At 39.0% G+C, this 21782-nt stretch overlaps 1 protein-coding gene across 1 annotated transcript; it reads right to left on the reverse strand.

Annotated features, from left to right (window-relative positions):
* Positions 1-436: 436 nt before the first annotated feature.
* Positions 437-21065, reverse strand: LOC134680393 (U4/U6.U5 tri-snRNP-associated protein 1). The gene is made up of 16 exons (XM_063539519.1): positions 20813-21065; positions 9815-9947; positions 9123-9295; positions 7926-8058; positions 7631-7736; positions 6869-7003; positions 6274-6387; positions 5587-5712; positions 5329-5406; positions 3676-3804; positions 3305-3392; positions 2833-2966; positions 2303-2461; positions 1825-2102; positions 1115-1346; positions 437-828 (listed from the first exon to the last, which is right to left on the reverse strand). The coding sequence occupies exons 1-16, from the start codon at positions 20949-20951 to the stop codon at positions 703-705; spliced, it is 2283 nt and encodes a 760-aa protein (XP_063395589.1). The 5' UTR covers positions 20952-21065; the 3' UTR covers positions 437-702.
* Between the last annotated feature and the right edge of the window lie 717 nt (positions 21066-21782).

Genomic DNA, 21782 nt, shown 5'->3' on the forward strand with positions numbered 1-21782 from the left:
CCGTTTGGCTCAGCATTGCTCCGAGCAATTATTAGGGTTGGCACCACTTGACTTCCTTTTGCGTGCACAGCCACAGATAAGATAACCACTTGAATTTTGACAACCCTAAATAGCCGAAAGGGATAGTGCCATATATTAGAAAGGGACAGCATGATTTGTAGGAAGTGTCCTTGCTGTAAGGTAGTACTATTATTTATTCTGTGGTTACGTAAACCTAGTTTTAACTAGGGAAAACGCTTTTAAGGCTTTATAAGGCAGAGGGAATATATTTCCCACCTGATTTTGCACTTTATTTCAAAGTAATAGGGTTCAATTTTGCATAATTCCTGGCACCCTTATGCCTTATAAAGGGTTAACTTCAAACGGGTTAATATCATGTAACATGGTACCATATTTAGTTGTGTATGGATGGGTTAAAACTAAGAGTAAACACAAGTGGTCTAAACAAATTTATTTCCAGTAAATGAATTTCATGTCATTTCAGTAATCATTTTGCACAAGTGGTTAAACAAATTCTGTTTAGAATGCAGAATTAATTATTCTGTTATTTTTTACAAGCAACATGCCATTCTTTGAGCTATTTTGGATATGCCAGAAACATTAAGAACATTTTGACATGTTATTAGTATGGATAGGCCCTAGTCTAAATGCCTATGTTTAAAGGGTTAATATCCACTTTTACCGATGGCTGCTACATTACAGTTAGCGTGGTGGATCACGCTTTGCACCCGACAGCACCACATAGGCCGATTTCGTCTCCTTCTGCTTATCCTGAAGCATCTGTAGCGTGCCTAGCGGCGTGTCGGTTGAGCTCATCTTCTTCATCAGCTGTTAATTAAAAAAGAAAATGTAATGTATAGTTTGTCAAAGGACTGTCTCATTTCAACCATAGACGGAGAGAATCATACTATATTTGTCTTACACTAGTACTAGTTCCCAAAAGAAAAGGATGACAAATTGGTCTGATCAACTATAATAGCAAGAAAGGTTAGCAAACTACATGTAAAATTTATTCAGGTACGCCTTTTAACAAAATGTCTTTATTGGCCGATTCCTTATTTAATTCATTTAAACTTTAAATGATGAAATAGGGCCTAAAAAGCTGTATACTGACCCCCTCTTGCAGCTGTTTCTTGATGCGCTTCTCCTGCTTGTTCTTGCCGGGGCCCTTGCCGTGGAACTTGTGCGAGAGGTAGCGGAAGGCCTCCTTGGGGGCCAGCGGGCGGCCGTCGTCGTCCGCGTACTCCAGCTTGATGCGCGGCCGGAACGACGACTTCTCGCGGAACTCGGTGAGCGGCCCGCCGCCGCCGCCGCCGCGCTCGCGCCGCCCGTGCTTATCGTCGTCGCTGCAGACAAATTATTGGTGAATAACTCTTTCGAGGACCCACTTGGTTACTTAATTAAATGTTCTAAGCAATTTATGTTACGACATTTACTCCAACAGAAAAAAAATTGCCTTTTAAGGTTTTTTTATTATCTTCCGGTAGCTCAAAGTATAAGGTCAGTGCTACTTTCTTAGCATCTGGATTTTTTTTTCATATTCTACCACTGCTTAAATAGGTGGAATATGAGAGCCAAGTTTCAACCCGCAACTTATTTATTCAGATGCTTTTGCTAGCGGTAACCGTGGCAGTTTGCGGGGGTAACAGATGATTTTTTTTTTGTCATTATCAAATGAATCCCTAAGCGCCACTTGCACCATTCCACTAACCCGGGGTTAACCGGTTAAACCCGGAGTTACCATGGTTACCGGTACAATTTGACACTTGGTTAACGGTTTAACTGCTGGTTATATCTAAGTGGGCCTAAGAGAATGAAAGTTACCCCTGCGTCTTGTCTTCGATGGTGTAGTGTCGGGCCTGCAGCAGGTGGGTGAGCGCGGCGCGCGGCGCGGGCTGCGGGCCGGCGCGCTCTAGGTAGCCCTTGCTGAGCGCCAGCTGCAGCGCGCCCGCCACGCCGTGGCCCAGCGCGGGCTCGGCCGCCAGCGCGGCGCCGCCCGCCAGCAGGTCGGCCGGCGCCTCCTCCGCCAGGTCCACGCGGCTCCACGCGCCCGACCCCTCCGCCCCCGAGGGCTCCGGGTCCGCCTCTTCCCGCTCGAAGTCCTGTGTGTGTTGAATATCGATCGTGACTAATGACTACGAGTTTCGGAAATGACAAATAAAACGATATAGCCCATTGTTTATTGTTTACCTACAATGGCAAAAGTCGTGACAGAGGACGAATCGAAGTACGCTGTCTCTTTTGTTAAAAGCTACTACAAATTCATCTATAAATGGCAACGTATTTCGCTAATAGTTTTTACCATGATCTCCTGCGTGTGATCGCGATTGCCGGCCTGGCCGTAGGTGGGGATGTCTCCTAGCGTGCGGCAGAACTCGGCGCAGGCGTCCAGAACCATCACCCCGTCGGTCGGCTCCTCGCCTTCGGGCTCCTCTTTCACTTTTTCCAGGATTTCCTCCACCTTGGAACAAACACGACCATATACATAAAATTTTATAATGTACGGACAAAGTGAATAATAGAGAACTAACGTCCACTGAGCAGAATAAACAAAGTTGTACACAATTGCGACTATTAATACAATAGATTAACGCAAGCATCCGACTAACTGTGGCAAAGTAAGTATCGATTGACTAAGTTTTAGACTATTTATTTCTAGATCTCGTGTAGATAACAAAAAAAACCGTCCATTTTATAGTGACTAGCTAACTCGGCACAAATTTAGGGATAACAAAGTATAGCGGTGTCATCAGAAACGTCAAATTTCACACTCGCATTTTGTCACGACAGTGGTGTGGAGTACCATTTCTGAGTATCTGTGCTGTAACTGACCTTCGGCACGATGGGCGTGTGCTCGGCCTGCCGCAGGCGGCGCGCTCGGGCCAACGCCGTTTGCAACTCTGAGTCCACTTCCACCTCCTCCTCGTCGATCACCAGAGAAGTCTTCAGCTGCTCCACCTTTACATCTGCGAGGATAACATTACATTTGTAAAAATACGAGGACTCCAGGTTAATATATTAATAATAATTCTATGCGGTTAAAATAACTTTACAGAAGATTACTAGATCACCTACAAACAAAGCTTTAGTAGACAGCTTTAGTGATAGGTTTCAATTGCATAACATTTGACTTGATGTGATAAGATAAAGGGTTAAAAGGTCTTCTACATATGAATAATTTCAAAATAACGTTCAACCTATTTCAGTATTAAATAACTCAATCGATGTTTAGCTGACTTTCAAAATGAAGGTCTAGTTAAAGTAAAAAATATATCTCAATGACTAAAAGAAGTTGCGAGTCTACCTGTGTCGTCGGTTTCTAGAGGTGCAGCGGCAGCGTCATAATCATCGACATCTATTGGCTCCTCCTTCGCCTTCTTGCGTATCTTACCCTGCCAAAACACACACATAAGTAGTTATTATAATATATTAATACCATTGATGTATATCTCAGGACGGGCCTTACGTTTCAATGATTAACACAAATATTTCTTAGATTAATGAGATTAGATGCTTATTTAATTCAGGGAGTTTATTAAATATCAATCAATATAAGAACTAAAGGCCTGTATAGTATTACACTGTGTGTTTGTGACTATTGTTTTATTGCCGAGTACCTGCACTAATATCGGGTATTTCTAAAATGACGACAGCCACTTTACTAAAAGCACTTACCCTGCGCTTGGTCTTCTTGAATTTGGCGTTTAACTCAGCCTCGCTGAGATAGTCTGATGCGAGCTTGAGTTCAGGCAGTTTGAGCGTCTCCAGCCTCTTGTCTGGCCCCCCACGCATCCGTTCTTGCCGCTAGAATAATAATTAGGCGTTACTTAAAATTAAAGTAAACAAGCCACACTTTCAACTCAAATATGATTTTAAATATCGACCACAGCACAATTCGTAATGATTTATGCCCGTTACACATGTTAAGTCAATGATGGCCAATCTAAATGATACAGTTATGCAATAGAGAGAGCTAGCGATATCGATATTGAGGAAACAACCCAGAGTTGATTCAGGGTAAATGCGCCATTGTCTATTTTATTGGCTATGAGCGATGCTTGTGGTGCGGCGATGATCATTCGACGTATCTCATATATGTCGACTATCAAATGTGTCGTATTCCACAGCCACCGGGCTAGCGCCATTCGCACACGGTCGATGGAAGCTCAAGGCTCAGTTTCATTGGTCTATAAGGACTGTATCGTTTATTATAAATACAGATAAAACCTGGTCTAACTGTTGACGTGTGTATTATTTTGTATTACTATGTTCTTAAGGTATAATCTGGGGGTATTTTTAAGACATATCTGATATAAGAATGTTTTACATTTATTTTATTTTAGGGACTTTATGATGATTTTAATACCTTCTAGCAAATGTAATTCGGACAAGCCTATCGAGCTTAATTTGAGACTATTTCACCGATTCCTTAGTACGATTTAAAGAAACAAAAGGTTAATATGCTGCCAAAATATGCCATCTAAGTGTCCTTTTCATGATTGCTCAATTGAACATCCACAGAATAAATGTGGTGTATTTTATCTTTACATGAAAACGACTTTTTATGCAACATTTTGGATTCCCGTCAATTTCTGACGCCAGGGAAATGACGGAAACAGCTAAAAGAATCTACCGAAATCCAAAGCCTAACGGACATTCATGGCGTTGAACCATGGCTAGAACAGGTCGATAGAAACGCTCCATGATGGTTATATTGTATACCAAAGTCGGGGTTGTCGTAAGTAACATGCCATATTTTCAAAAAGGCCACCAAGCACAGATCCAAAACTTTTTTTCCAACTAAAAGAAATGATTAGACTATGCCCAGATGTTTCGCTTTACGAATCATATGTAATTGCTGTTTACATAGTACGATTTTTTTTGTGTAATACTTATCTTGTTCGCAAACCGTAAATTTTCTTGTAGTATTTGTCCGAAATCGTTGTAGTTACTCGGGAGGATTGGGTAAATATTCTCCAAACCATATGCTTTACGTGATCTCCCAGGACGAAATGTTACTTATTATTAAAGCACTAATTAAACTATATGTGTAATTTTTTAATAAAAACATAATACCAGAAAAAACGGCTAAGTAAAGTTGTATTTATAATAAACGATAGTCCTTATATAGTGTGCGGTGACTCCTCGTAGGCTGTAAAACGACTAGTGAAACTCCCTCTTTGGACTCCCGCACCCCGCTTGCGGGCCTATTGATTAATGAAAACAGTTTCCCGATTGCGGGCTCTGTGGCATGCTTTAAGGAAATCTCCCCAACCCCGTAAGTCGACTAATGAAAATGAACCTTTAGTAGAAGCAGTAGGCACTCACCATCATGTCTCGGAAGCGCTGTGCTTCAATGCCCGCGTGGTCGCCGAGAACGAAGCCGCGACGTTTCTCCGCTGCTTCCTATGAAATAATAATCCACACTTAACTGTCTCGACTGATAACCCTTATTTCAAAAACAAGGTCCGCCAACTGTCAAATAATAGTTACAATGTTAGCAAGTGTATTGTCGTCAAAAGATGAAGCGCTTATCTTTGTGCCCGGCGGGGACATATGGGAATTCATAATTTTCTTCTTTGTTACCTTATCCAATTCCTCGTCGTATTTGGAGAGCACGGGTTTCTGATAGCCCAGGGCGGCGGCTTCCAGGTCCGCCTCGTCGTCGTACGCCTGGTAGCCGGTCTTGGCCTTCTTGCGGGACTCGATGTTCTGAGAACGGAAATTAATCATGTTGAAATATACATGTTTGCGTGAGTATAAAATATAAATATAACATTATTTACAGTTTGTTGTTGAGGGCAGGGCAGTGAGCAGGGACATGAAACGTCTTAACGCTGAACAAGGTTGATAGTTGAGGCAGCAGCCAGAACATACTAAGTAAAGATTAAAAACTATTCCATGATCATGAATATCATAATACGGCACTGGTTCTTATACTGTTTTAAAGTGAATACAATATTGAATAAAATCAACAAAGGCTTGTTCTGTTTACAAAAATGTGCGCACCTCTTCAGATGTTACCAGGAACCACCAGTTAAGTACCACTGTGCTGTAGCATAGGGTGGTATTCCACCTATCCAATTTCTTTGTCCGAGGTGTATTGTTGCGTCTCATTTTGCTTTAATAAGAGTGAGACGCACTGACATTGGACAAAGAAATTGGATCGGTGGAATACCACCTATAATGACCTATAGTTGCGGAAATATTTCGGCAACAATTTGTCGCCCACTGTCCTGCCCGCAGCAGCAGTGTGCGTGTTATGTATCATACCTTCTTGTAGCGCTCGTCGTCCACGATGTTGACGTTGACGAGCACGTCCTCCGCGTCCTCGGCGAGCACGTCCTTGTCGGCCAGCGTCAGCACTGTGTCGCGTTCGTCTGCCAACTGATTCATAAATACAAGTTAGTTACACTTCATTCTACTGACAAAACCTCATAAAGGCTTGTGCACAAGCGCGAGGTTCGATAGGGGTTGGGGGGTCACGAAAAAATCACGATCAAAAAGTAGCCGAAAACACCTCGCGTGAGTTGTGCACAACCCCTAATATATAAAGGACTGAATTCACAAAACATGCCATTGTATAGTCTTCACCAGCGGTTTCACTTTACCGTCATTTTTCAAGCAAGCATCAAGTATACATTTTAAACCTATACAGGATTTTTATAATTGGCCCAGGCAGTAGTCTTCAACTTATCGGGGAACATGCATAGTAAAATATCCCGACAAATTGGGAAGCACCTCTTTCAAAGGTTAAAATGAATTATTCAGTCTTCAAATTGTCTAGGTTACTGCCTATCCACAGTAAAACCTTATCGCCTTAAGGAGTCCCGTTTCCAGAACCCATGGAACCGAAATGTGTACTTACAGAGTTGAGGTCGTGTGCGACCCGCAGGCCCGTCAGCGCAGAGGCACTGTAGGCTAGGGAGCGGTCGGCACGCTCCTCCTCTTCGACCAGGGCTGACACGCCGAATACTGCGTCCATCTCATCTAACATGGCCGCCTGATGACAACAAACAATTATTTAAATATATCTTTTGATTTTACAAGTGAATATGTTTTCCAGTGGACCCGGGTATGTCCTTAAACTACGTCCAGGACCCGGGTATGTCCTTAAACCACGTCCAAGACCACCGGTGGACGGGCAGCAGCGTCCCTCAAATTCGGTGTACAGTCACCTGCAATAATATGTTACTATTTGAAGGCCGCAAAAATATGTGACACGCTCTTATAGCTCTACAAATAAGATCGTGTCAGATATTTTTACGGTCTTTGTTGTGTAACATATTATTGCAGGTGACTGTACTCCACTGCGATCGCCAACCCGCCTGCCAAGCGTGGCGATTATGGCATTCACCCCCCAAAAAAGGGCGAGGCCTATGTTCAGCAGTGGACGTCTTATGGCTGAGATGATGATGATGATGTTTTCCAGTTGCTTAGAAGCTTCTTACACTATATATTTCTTGAGGATGAGGTTTGGAGTCGTGTGGCAGATTTAATAAGGGTATTTAAGGCTATTAGTAATAGTTTGAGAAACCCTGGTATACCGATTTTTTTATAATACATTGATAACTTCCTACTATTCAGACATCTTTAAAAATCTAACTATACAGTCAAAAGCATTAATTACCCTCTTAGCAGCCTCCTGTTTCTGTTTCTCAATGTCGCGAGACTTGTTCACCCAGGCCGACGCGTCTTCTTCGTCGGAGCCTTCTGCCAGCAGAGTTGTTTGCAATCTGAAATATTATTAATATTATATGTATGTCGTGCCCAGGCCGCGGATTATAAGTACTATTGATATCTTGAAGCAGAGCATCCTTTTACCTTTCAGTTGTAAAAAATATATAAACGGTAAAAACCAGTCCATAATTATTCTGATGGTAAACCGTGATCCTTCGAAACAAGTGAAGTTTGACTGCACTTACTTCATTTCCATTTGTCTCTTTTCTTTGCGCAACTCCAGCCGCTCGCGTATTTTCTCGGTGCGTCGCTGCTGCGCGAGGTTCGCGGCCGGCTTGTGGTAAAACTCCCCCAAATCATCTTTGAACTTGCCGTCATCTGTGGAAGTGAAGCATCACAAATTAATAGGTCTATTAACGCATTCACTGCCAGGGGGCGAGGCCTAGGAACAAACTTGTATAACGGTGGACGCACATGTGCGTCGGGGGCAGTGAATGTGTTAATAAAACGGCATTCAAGCACTAAGAATCTTCCATAAAAATCTGCTATATCTTCTCGTTGTATATGGTGACTTTATAATTGCCAGCAACAAGGATCACAATTTTTGTTATTCGATGATCGTATCTAATATTCATTATTTGTCTGACTAACTAGCTGATGTGGTAGGGCGTCAACTCACTCGTAAAATCGAAAACTGTATATAAATAGAATACTATTTAACAAGACCGAAGTGATCTCATAGGTGTTCCGTGAACAAAGTTTTGTCCGGGACACTAAAAAATGGGGTAAGAAAGTGCAAACGAAAGAGTGCTAAGCGGTTACTCGCAGAAGTACTGGTACTCGGTCAGGCGTCTGGCGTAATATTTACCAAAACGAGCTTGAGCTGTCTTGGGTCTCGGTCTATTTCTCAATGGAGAGACTGTTTCCGCGCCGGTGCATCTTTCTACACTTGCGATTTAATAATAAACTACAACTTACAATAGTTATTTGTTTTACAAGGGGGCAAAGTTGTTGTTTAACCGCTCGTGCTAATATTGATACCCGAGCAAGCGAAAGATTCGAAAATTGAACCACGAGCGTAGCGAGTGGTTCGAAAAATGGAATCTTGAGCGTTGCGAGGGTTTCAAAGCACGAGGGTTAAACAAAATTTGCCCCCGAGTGAAACACAAAATTTTTCACCACACCAACCCGAAGCAAATTTTAAATGTAAAGTATCAAAATAAAATCAAATCCAAATCAATGTTATTAAATATTCGTCATCCAAAATCATCATTTAAAAGTCAATTCTACCAGCAAACATAAGAAACTAACTCAAAATTTGCATTTGATTACTTTGTCTCACATGTGAATAAAATGCAACTTTGCTATCAGTTTTCGAAGTGCAAAGTAAGCCTTTCCGAGCTGGTGTGGTGAAAAATATATTATGATTTGCTACTGCTTACCATCTGGTTTCTCCTGAACCTCTAGAGGCTTTAACCCGAGCTTGGCTCGCAATCTGTTCGTGTCCTCGATGGAAAGGCTCTCCCCAGCGCCGGCGCCCTCCGCCGCGCTCCCACCTGCGCGAGGTGACGACTCGCGCGAGTAACTATCTCGCGGGTAACTGACTTCGCGCGTGCTGCAAAAAAGGAGAATATTAATACTCGCAAACGTACGGCCGAGGCCCGGTGCCGTCTTAGGCAATTCTAAAGAGTTTAGCCTTTATAAGTGCCTTAAGGAACCTCGTACTTTATCCACGCAAAATATGTAAATGTGTATGAATGTCGACGCTAAGATGGACTCGGGGAGATTGCTCGACTGCTGTGGATGTGGATCCAGCAAGATAAAAAGAAGAACATGTGAGTATATTTCATTAAATCATTACTTATCCAATAGCCCAGTAGTCCATCAATTTCACCAAATATTAGTAACTCTAAACTCTAAAATAGTCTTTACGCCGGCGGTTGCTGCCGTCTGCTAACATCCCATGTCACGGGCAAGCACACACATACTCTGTATCCCTCGCATTTCATTAAATTATTTGATCATCTTCTTCCTCTCGTTGTCCCGGCTTTTGCCACGGCTCATGGGAGCCACGGGTCCGATCGATAGGCCCTAAAAATGTGGCGGGTATCTAATCCCTAAAACTACAGCCTACCTGACTGGTTCATCACGCACGCGCTCCCTCCGCAAGCTGCGCTCACGCTCGCGCTCGCCGTTGCTGCTGGGCGACGACTCGAAGCCTGGCTCGTACCGGTCTGTTAAATGGGAATCCACTGGCACCTCCTCAACTGCAACAAATAAACACAGTATTAAGGTAAATCACCTCACCTACATATTGAAGTATACGTGTACGGTCGGGGCATACAGCGTAGCCTCGAGATTACAAATTTGAGTGCAGATTACATTTTGGTTTACCATGGACGCCCGGCTGGTAGCCCTATTTCGAGCGTCCACTCACATAAAATACACACAAACAGACAGACGCGGCGGAGGACTCTGTTTTATAAGGTGTAGTGATGATTTAATGTTTAGCTATCGGTGTCTGGTTTAATTTTAAATTTATTTGTTTTCGTTGCATTGAGCATTGTTATTCATGTTCTAATCTTACTATGTTTAAAACATAATTTTCACAGTAACATTTACTTGTTAGAGTTCCGTACCTCAAACGGAAAAAACGAAACCCTTATAGGATCACTCGTGTTTCTGTCTGTCTGTCTGTCACAGCCTATTTTCTCGGAAACTACTGGACCAATTAAGTTGAAATTTGGTACACATATGTAAATTAGTGACCCAATGACGGACATGTAACGTAAATTAATTAATTTTAAACCTGGGGGCCACTCTTGGGGGGTTAAATGAGAAAATTAAAAAAAGAAGGTTAGAAGTTACTTAAGAAATGAGCCAAAAATGACCATTCCTCCCCTTTATCTCCGAAACCACTGGGTCAAAAATTTTGAAAAAAAATACACAATATAGTTCTTTACCTATAGATAACAGGAAAACTTATTAGAAATATGCAGTCAAGCGTGAGTCGTACTTAAATATCAAATATCAAATATCAACATTTATTCAGCAAATAGGCCACAAGGGCACTTTTACACGTCAACATTGAATTTACATAAAAGCAAAAATAATAACATCAACAATTTTATAAATTAAAACTAACAATTCAATCTAACGTATTACAATTACTAAGAGATGTATATGGTCTCTTAATGTCGAATTACATACAAAATACAGATAAAAAAACACACACAAAAAATCTATAATATTTAGAGGTGTAAATGTCTCTAGGTGTCAGAACTATAAGATTATATAGTTTATCAAGTTATCCTTAGAGATGTATAGGGTCTCCAAGAGTCAATATCCTGTATAATTAATACATTCATTAAAAGAAAAGAAACATACGAGAACAGAATGAGGCGTCTCACTGTAATTAATTAATAAAAGTTACTAAGTATAATAGCTCGTGTTAGCTTAACAGACCAGTCTCCACAAACAGCACCCGTTCACGAGTATGACGCGTATCTCAGCCATCGCCTCCCTCAACCTTCATTCGGGAAAGTGGCGACCCGATCAACAACGCCACCGTAAGCAAAGACTTTTAAGCGAGCATGACATGTTCAAGCTACCGGCCTATATTAATATTAAAATAGTAATAACATGTAGCTGTAAGACACGGCATTTTGTGCTCATATGTTACATAAAAAGACAGTAATATAGCTTCACATAATTACTAGCCTAAGTTGACTTAGAGATGTAAAGGTCTCTAAGTGTCAGAAACATTAAAAATATAGGTAAGTATGTACAATCAAAAATAAAAATCAAATAAATAAATATGTACTTAGAGATGTATAAGGTCTCCAAGTGTCCAAAACTAAAATTAAATTAAACAATATAATCAAGCGAGAACATCATTGTCTCATGTGTCAATTCTACTGGACACTAGCATATTTAATTCAGTGTAAAAAAAAACAATATTTATTTAATTCTTATTATACTAATGAAACCAATCAAGCTACCGGCTTAAAAGCATCTCTATCGTTTATAAAATCATTTACAGTGTAGTACGCCTTACATAACAAGGAGTGCTTAATGTGCGACTTAAATTTGTGAAGTGGTAAATTCACTACATCAGTGGGGACTTTGTTATAAAAACGTGTACAGTTCCCGACGAAAGACGTACTAACCTTACGGAGGCGGTGGGCGGGCACGGCAAGTTTATGTTTGTTTCTAGTGTTATAGTTATGGATATCACTGTTAACCTTGAATTCGTGGATGTTTTTCCGAACATACATAATATTCTCTAGTATGTATTGAGATGCAACGGTAAGAATGTTAACTTCTTTGAATTTCTCTCTTAGGGATACTCGAGCGCCCAGTCCATAGATGGAACGTACAGCTCGTTTTTGCAGCACAAATATTGTCTGAATATCTGCCGCTTTTCCCCACAACAGAATTCCATAAGACATAACACTATGGAAGTAACTATAGTATACCAGCCTGGCCGTCTCTACGTTTGTCAGCTGTTTGATTCTCCTCACTGCATAGGCTGCTGAACTAAGTTTTCCGGCTAGAGTGCCTATATGTGCATGCCATTGCAGTTTGGAGTCTAAAGTGACTCCCAGGAAAACAGTTCGGTCCTCAAATTCCAGCGTATCACCTTTTATTTTAATCTTGCCGTTATTTACCTGCTTGACGTTAGGTAGCGTAAACTTGATGCATTTGGTTTTCTTGGCGTTCAAAAGCAAATTGTTTGCCGTAAACCAGTTTACAATGGTAGATAGCGCGTCATTAATGCTCTCGAAGCTATTTTCCTTTCTGTCCACTTTAAATATAAGGGAAGTGTCATCTGCAAATAACACTATATCATGTCTATCTTGCACAACTTTTGGTAAGTCATTAATGTATACCAAAAACAGGAAGGGACCAAGAATTGAACCTTGAGGCACTCCGAGGGCTACCGGGGACCCCGCCGATTGAGTTCCATTAATAACTACTCGCTGAGTTCTATCCGAAAGGTACGATGAGACCAGGTCAAGGGCACTAGCTTTTATCCCATAGCGGCTTAATTTTCTCTTTAAATTTTCGTGATCAACGCAATCAAATGCCTTTGACAGATCACAGAAAATTCCAACAGCATCTTGAGCTTTTTCCCAAGCATCAAAGATGTGTTTTAGAAGTACCGCACCGGCGTCAGTAGTTGATCGACCTTTGGTGAAACCAAATTGATTGCTATCAAGCAGTTTGTTTCTGTTGAAATGTGACAATAGTTGATTCAGAATAAGTTTCTCGAACACTTTGCTTAATGCCGGTAGTATTGAAATCGGTCTAAAGTTCGTGGGATCTGTTCTCGTTCCTGATTTAAACAGAGGGATAATTTTGCTATGTTTCATAATATCTGGAAAAATTCCAGCATCAATGCATCTGTTGAAAATCTCAGCTAAGTATGGTGTAATTGACTCAATGATGGAATCTAATACTTTGACAGACAGGCCCCAAAGATCTTCTGTTTTCTTTAAATTTAAAGACCTAAAAGTCTTAAGAACTATATTCGATGAGACATACGAAAATTTGAAGATTTCTGTACATTCTGCCACATTTGTCTTCAAAATTTCTTCAGCGACGTCTGGCGATGAATTAAGGGATCTTGTTGTTTCTACCGGGATATTCGAGAAAAACCGCTCAAAATGATCTGCTACTTCACGGTCGGAACTTACTAAAGTGTCAGCAATTCGTAGGTTGTAGTGCGGATCCTTCAGTTTACGTTTTCCAGTTTCATTACTGATAACTTGCCATACAGTTTTGACTTTATCGCTGGAATTTAGGATCTTTTTCGACAAATAATCGGCTTTAGCGGCGACACACAACATTTTAAAAGATTTAGAATAATTTTTGACGTACTCTAGAAATTCCGGGCTTTTATCAGTTGCCTTTAAATCATATAAGTCGTAGAGCCGGCGTCTTTTCTCGTGAATATCCGGTGTAGCCCAGTCGCTAAATTTAGTCTTAGCCTTGCCTTGCACCTTTTTCTGAATGAAACAGGCATCAAATTCCTTTTTAATACAATTAAACAACTCGGAACTCAAACAGTCAGGGTTTTCCTGGGTACATGAAAGACAACATAATTGTTTAGTAATATTACGATTGAATAAACCTAGGCGACTTTCGGAAATCGGCCTGCACAAAGTATCTTGAGGAATTTCTTCAGTTTTCCCGCTGAAAGAAGCTTTTAGTCCACAGTGGTCAGAACTTAGGTTGTTAATAACAGATTTACTAATCGCGTCATTATTACTAAAGATGTTATCTATACATGTAGCACTGGTTGCTGTGACTCGAGTGGGTTCACAAAATAAATTGACTAAATTGAAGGATTTAAAAGTATTTAGTAACCTTCCACATAATGGCGAATTTTCTAGCAAATTAATATTGAAATCACCACATACAATTATTTTTTTATGACTTCCAAAAACACTACTAAGTACTTCATCTATGACCGATTCGAATAAGTTATAGTCTGCCGATGGGGGCCTGTACACGCATATAATTATAAATTGTTCCAATTCAACACAAGAAAGTTCTATAAGGCGTTCCACTGACATGTCAACAATGTCTTTACGCTCCTTACTTTTTAAATTATGTTTTACCATTATCAATGACCCGCCGCGATTGCAAGATCTCCTAAAAAATGAACTTACTATACTATGATTATTGAAATTAAACATAAATTCATGATCTTTAAGCCAGTGCTCAGTTATACAGAGAATGTCAATATTCGAGTACTGTATAAACAAATCAATTTCGTGTTCCTTACAGGTAAATCCTTGGATATTTTGATGAACTAAGTTCAATAAATTGGTTGTTTAATGTACGAAACCCTTGGAACACGAGTCCGACTCGCACTTTGCTGGTTTTTATTTTATTTTACAGTGCATATTATATACATACATATATTTATAGAGATAAATTCGCGCGTGACGTACGGACGGGTACTTAAATAATTGTGAAATTGAAAATTAGTTCTTATTGTAAAACATGATATACATAGGTAACCCTGAAAGTTCTTAATAGGAGCCACTTTAGAGATCATTATAACTATAACAAAACGAGGCATAAAAAAAACAACGGGTTGCACTTCGGGAGTGCCGGCAGAAGTGAAAACTCAATGACATTGTAACAGTTTTTCGATCAGGTCTCTTACGAAGCGTCTTACGTCAAATTATTAATAACAGCGCCATCTAGTGCAAAATGTCTGCAGCACTATGTATAATTGAGGTTAACGCCATCTAGCGTTATTTCGTCGCATTACTTGAAACCCCTAAGCACATCACTGTTAGTACTCTAGTTATATTAGTACCAGTTAAAGGGAAACTCACTAGATGGCATTTAAATCAATAAAGAAAAACTCAATGACATTGTAACAGTTTTTCGATCAGGTCACGTGTGACGGACACGTCACGTCACGTCTTACGAATCTTTTACCTGTCGCGAGTTTAACCCTTTATAAGGCCCGTTGACAGGGACGTGCTATCGCAGAATTTGTTGCAGCTATCAGAAGCCTACATTTCAAAAATCTATTTTAAAAGCAAGTTGAATATTCAATTAATGCAAACGATTTTGAGCCCTATTATTAAAACAGTATGGTTGAATTTCTGATTGAGCGTATGTGGTCGATATATCGCCTCTGCCTTATAAAGGGTTAACATTTTTTCCCCATCACAAAAAGTGCACAGCGCCGCTAAAGTTTTTACTTCAAAAATTCCCCTTTAAACTGCATGTAGGCCTTTATAAATTTTCTGAGGTAGGTAGGAGAATAGTCCAAAACCGTGACACGGGACACGGGGTAAAACATGGACACGGCAGTATGGCTACTTAGATAGTTTTAGATTGACGATCGCTTTGATCACTGCTGTCTACCATCTTGGTAAGTTCACGGATTATATAATAGTTCTTACGAACAGATACTTATCTCTCTAAGGCCCACTTGCACCATCCCACTAACCCGGGGTTATGCGGTTAAACCGTTAACTCAGTGTTAAATTGTACTGGTAACCATGGTAACTCCAGGTTTAACCGGTTAAACTCGGGTTAGTAGAATGGTGCAAGTGGGCCTAAGAAAACGCAAATACCTACTGTTTCTTTCAACGTGCCGCTCCCGGCACCTCGCGCGCCGACACAACGCTAGGGTTGCCGACGCTTCTTTCAAATACATGTTTAAACGCCTATTATGGGTGGTATTCCAAAGAACATTGATAGATAAACATCTTTAAACAATTTAATAGTACCTACGTAGCTTGTAACTATCGTAAAAATAATAACAGTAGGTATTGAAATGTCGACTATATTGAGAATGTGTACTTATGTATGTATGTATTTTAAACTCTTTATTGTACAAAACACAAATTTATTACCAAATTATAATTAATTTATTTTTCCTCATCCATCCAAAGAGGAAAAAAACGATACTTTTTATTTGTTTTGTTGTTTCTGCATCTATCCACACTACAAATTCGTGACGAAGACATTTCTTTGGCGCTGTGACGTGCGTGCATGAGCGCGTGTGGCAACCAACTAGCTTTTGTACCGCCGGTGGCCCTGGTGAAACGAGATTGGTAGGCATAAATTCGAGCTCTCGCGGTCAGTTCCATAGGCTTGGTTCCGTTATTTCCTTTTGAGGTCTGAATCAAAAAATGTAGTGCCTTTCCAAGAGGGTGTGGTGAAAAAATATTATCAAAAATGCAAAGCAGGTACAATAATTTAATGCAAATTTGGAGTTGTTTCATCAGCTCAGCTAGTAGGAAGGACTTTTATTTTATTTTATTTTGAAAGATAATTTAATAGCATTAATTAATCATTTAGTAACAGTTATTTAACTATGTATATTGTCATTCAGTCACAAAAGGGGTATTTATTTATTTTTTTGTTTGAAAGGGCATGCTTTCTAGTTGGTCCCATCGTCATAAAGTCAGGGTTTATTGATGGGATCCCGGAGAAATTGAAAGAATTATCAAATATTATATTAATTTAGATGGAACTGCTTATGAAGAGTTGAATACCAAAAAATGATTGCATGTCAAACTGTTTCATTAAGTCGATCTTTTTTAGTTATGATAATTTTGATAAAATATTTAATATATTAAAAACGGGTCACTCACGTATTTTAAGTCGAAAAACACATGACATGTTTCACTCCGTACCGAGTAGTGCCATCAGGAGCTTGCGTTAACGGACCGGCGGTTTTTAATATATTTAATATGTCAATCTCTCACGAAATTTTTGTATTTAAAAATTTAATAAACTTACAATTAGATCTAATAACAGAGAAAAGCAAAGAGTTTTAATCTGTTTGCTTTTCTCTGTTAATAAACAGCATGATATAATAATATATAACCAATTATGTTATAAAGAATTAACTGAATTCTATGATATATTGCTAGGTATGTTAAATTTCTAAAACTTGTATCAAAATGTACTCAATATCTACAATTATGTCTTCCTACTTTGTAACTGATAACATCTTTGTAAAACTGTTATAAAATGCAGGAATATTATTTCGACTTTTCAGTGTTAGTGGTAGAGTGTCTGTATTTTTAACCAACTTAAAAAAAAGGAGGAGGTTATCAATTCAACCGTATTCTTTTTTTGTATGTATGTTACCTCATAACTCTGTCATTCCTCTCTGTTCCAAGTTGGTCCCGTTTTTACCAAATCCCACTTTTGATGATGGGATCCATGAGGAATCCAGGGAACTCTTCGAATCTTATAGGCATATATATAGCGATTTTTATGTTTTCATCAATAAAGCAAGTATTTATGTTCAGAAAAAGTGACATTTAATGAAATGGAACTGCTAAGGGCTTGTGCACAAATCACGCGAGGCTCGATGGGGGGAGGGGGGGCCACGAAAAAATCACGATAGATCACGTTGGGGGAGGGGGGGTATAAGGAAACCTCACGTGTATTTTTCTACAGTGAACGAAACTGAGAAAAAAAGTCTACCACATGAGTAGATATATTGTTTCTCTGTTTCGTTAAACATAAATCTTCACTCTGCACTTCAAAATGCCAGTCTATTTAACGAAAATAGAAAAATAAACAAGATTTTCTATATGCAATACTATTTATCTTAAAATTAGGTTGAATGAAAACATTTCAAAAAAATACACGTGAGGTTGTGTGGGGGGAGGGGGGGTAGCCAAAAACCTCACCAAATATCACCAAGGGGGAGGGGGGTCAAAAAGTAGCCGAAAACACCTCGCGTGATTTGTGCACAACCCCTAATGATGATCAAATGGAACCCTTTAACGATGCATAGATGTTTATCTAGACACGCGGCAGCGTGTCAAGCCAAGTTCAAGCAAAGGAACTGGCTAGCCAGCGCCAAGTGTAATATTACACGAACCACTTGGTGCCACTTTTGACCCTTCTATAACTCAAAACATCTTTAACGTAAACACATAAAACTACGTGTGTTTAATTATATCCATAAGGACATCTAGAAGCCCAAATTTCATGAAGCTAGCTCAAACGGTTATAAAGATATGAAGGTCAAAAAGTCGTAAATTTTAAGACTGACTGACATACCTATAGTACCTAAACCTAACCTACTTCCAGATGACCTAGAAGGATGAAATTTGGAATCCAGCTCAGTTATTGTGTGAAAGCGTAGGAAAAAATCTAAAAATTAAAAAAAGTTATAAAATAGGGGGGGTCCCCATACAAAAAAACCATTTTTTATTGTGACTGACATATAAGTACCTAAACCTAACCTACTTCCAGATGACCTAGAAGGATGAAATTTGGAATCCAGCTCGGTTATTGTGTGTAAGCGTAGGAAAAAATCTAAAAACAAAAAAAAGTTAATAAATAGGGGGGGTTCCCATACAAATTTCTTTTTTATTGTGACTTACATATAGTACCTAAACCTAACCTACTTCCAGATGACCTAGAAGGATGAAATTTGGAATCCAGCTCGGTAATTGTGTGTAAGCGTAGGAAAAAATCTAAAAATAAAAAAAGTAAAAAAATAGGGGGGGTCCCCATACAAAAAACCTGTAATACGCGCTAAACAACCGGCCAACGGTGTGTCGTTGGCGGCGCGCGGCACCACATAATTAATACAAAGAACAGAAGTAAAAAACATGCAGCGGAAACACAAGAAAAAACATTAAATCTCAATACCTGCCTAGTTTTCTTTACAAAAAGTATTGATATCCCATCAAAAACATAAATGTAAAAAAGGAGAGCCAAGTTCAATACAAAAATTATGCTTGGCTGTGGGGTTCGCCGCAAAAAGAATGGAGATTTAAATGAGTGCCAAGTTCTATGCAAAATCCAAATATGTATTTATAGGAACAAAATAACATTATAAACAAGTATTAAACTCTATTTCTTTGCTTTATTGGATACCTATAACAATTGCTGTTATTTAAAAAAAATGTGAGATCTTAAAGTAGGTTAGATTTGGCTTGGCCAGTTTTTATCAGAATTACAAAATATATATGTTGAATAACTTTATAAAATGACTGATGTAATGAAAACTGGCCAAGTCAAATCTAACCTGCTTTAAGATCTCGCATTTTTTTTTAAATAACAGCAATTGTTATAGGTATCCAATAAAGCAAAGAAATAGAGTTTAATACTTGTTTATAATGTTATTTTGTTCCTATAAATACATATTTGGATTTTGCATAGAACTTGGCACTCATTTAAATCTCCATTCTTTTTGCGGCGAACCCCACAGCCAAGCATAATTTTTGTATTGAACTTGGCTCTCCTTTTTTACATTTATGTTTTTGATGGGATAAATCTTACTGTTTACTTAGCCTTACATTGTTTGACAAGTAAGATTTATAAAGAACATTTTTATCAAGGTTTAGTCTGGATTGAGGGAACTTCTTAAATCTTGTAAGCATACATACAGTGACTTTTGTATTTTCATCAACTAACTAAGCATTTTAATAACAAAACTTCCGTGAGACACACGTAATATATTTAATATAACTAAGCATTTACAATTAAAAAGGTCATTTGATAAAATGGAACTGCTGATGTAGACTTGAAGTCAGTTTCACTTTTTTTTATATATTATGAAATATATTTACAAAGTGAAGTTTCAAACTTATCTAAAATTATGCAAACTAATGTACATATATTACTGTATATCTGCATTTTATTTCCTGTACTTAACATAAATGTATACTTAGAATTGGATTAATTGGAAATGGTTTTTATCTGGCTCTGTTAAGTGAACTTAGAGCCCGTTTCGACTTGTTGGATATTGGGTCCGGGTTTTTATCAGATGTACCAGTGGCAAATAAAATTGGTATCAGGCAAGTGTGAACTTCTTATAAAATGTTCTGCCACTGGGACATCCAACAAGTGGGAACAGGTTCTTACACAAAAGGAACAAAATGCATTGGCTGGTTTTGTTGTTTTGCTGCTGGTTGTAGCCTAGTCAGTATAAAGAGACCCTGAGTTTCAATCCCATTAAAGGGATGTATTTATGTGTTGAACACAAAAAATTCTCCAAACCTGTATGATCTTTTAAATGTATTTAAGTATTTATCTATCAATTATATGTATTTTCATCTATTACCAAGCCATATGTAGCTTTCTGTGGGCCTAGGTTGATACATCATAATTGCATTGTAATATGCCTACTTGAATAATAAACTGTCTTTATCTTATCATCTCAGATTGCCACATAATATTTATTGTTATTATTTATTTGTTGATTTGTTGTCCCGCTGGTTCTGTTCAGTACTATCTCTGCTGCGTTTTCATTGTGTTCGTTTTATTTGACTTAGTGTTTAATATAGTACGAACTATGTATGTGGTTTTAAAGAGAAAAAAACTACTGGTTCAATAACATTGGAGAAGAGGCAACTATATTACAGTACCCACCTGCCGGCACCGGCACTCGGGGCGCAGGGGCCCGACGCGAATGCCACCGAGTCTGAAATAACGAGCAGACAATGCCATTATAAAGTCAAACGGGAAAGCCGTCTCGCCGATTATCATCTCTACACTGGGTCACTACAAGGATAACTAATAATTTGTTGCACACGGTTGCACAATCACAAATGTTCCCAAAACAGAGATGATCAACGGCGTAAGACGTATTATATAAAATAGTGGAGGTGATACTAACCGTCTGGGGACCGGTCCTTTTTGCGATCCTTGTGTTTTCTGTGCCTTTTCCGTTCACGTTCTTCGCCTTCCAGAGGAGACCGCGACCGACTCCTGTGCTTCTTCTTTTTTGACTCCTTCTTATGTTTTTTGGAACCCATTTTGAGGTGTTTGATTTAAATACAAAATGTATGTATGTTTTCTAATAATATCACTAAATAAATTAAACACTTTAAACAGCTTCAAACACAACACGTTTTATTTGTCAAATACCACGACGCCATATTGATTTAAAAAAATGCAGTGTTGCCATCTCGGATTTTGAAAAACTGCTAGACTAATGTCTAGATTAAACAACTGTACCGCTATTCGGAACCTAATAATAATATAGAGAATGGCAACCCTGTTGTCGGTCGTATTGTCCTTTTCTAGCATATACGTCCCTCTCTCTCCCACACTCCCACCACACAGCAGTTTGCTTTTTGGCGGTTGTCGCAAAAACAAATTTCCAACTCATTGGCTTGCTGTTTTTCCATCTGGAAGGTCGTGAAGCTAAACTGCTGGTGAGTTTTTGAATTTGTACCCCAGTTTAGCTGACTATATTGAAAAACAGTTTCTAACGGCTTTTGCCGTTCGAAATAAATATTTAAATTTTGTGTCCTTTAAACTATCTAGCAAATAAAAACGATCCGGAATAATGTGTAAGTTTTCAAAGGCTGCCTGCGCGCATCGTGGCTATGCTAATGAAAATACTAAAACACATAATGTTAGAAAACACATCGAGCTGGTAAAGCGTGCACTTGTCACCATTAGAATTTAATTAATTTTATACCTACATTAAGTCTCTTCTGAGTCTTATTAGTTTACTTAAATCTTTGTGTGTCTATAGTAACGGTTGAAATTATAACACTTAAATGGTGATGTGTGGAGGCATACCCTTCAGTTTTTAAGTGATTTGTGTTTTCGAATACGAAAGGATCGGATAGTTAATA

Source organism: Cydia fagiglandana, chromosome 1, assembly GCF_963556715.1.
Source record: "Cydia fagiglandana chromosome 1, ilCydFagi1.1, whole genome shotgun sequence".
NCBI lineage: Eukaryota > Metazoa > Arthropoda > Insecta > Lepidoptera > Tortricidae > Cydia > Cydia fagiglandana.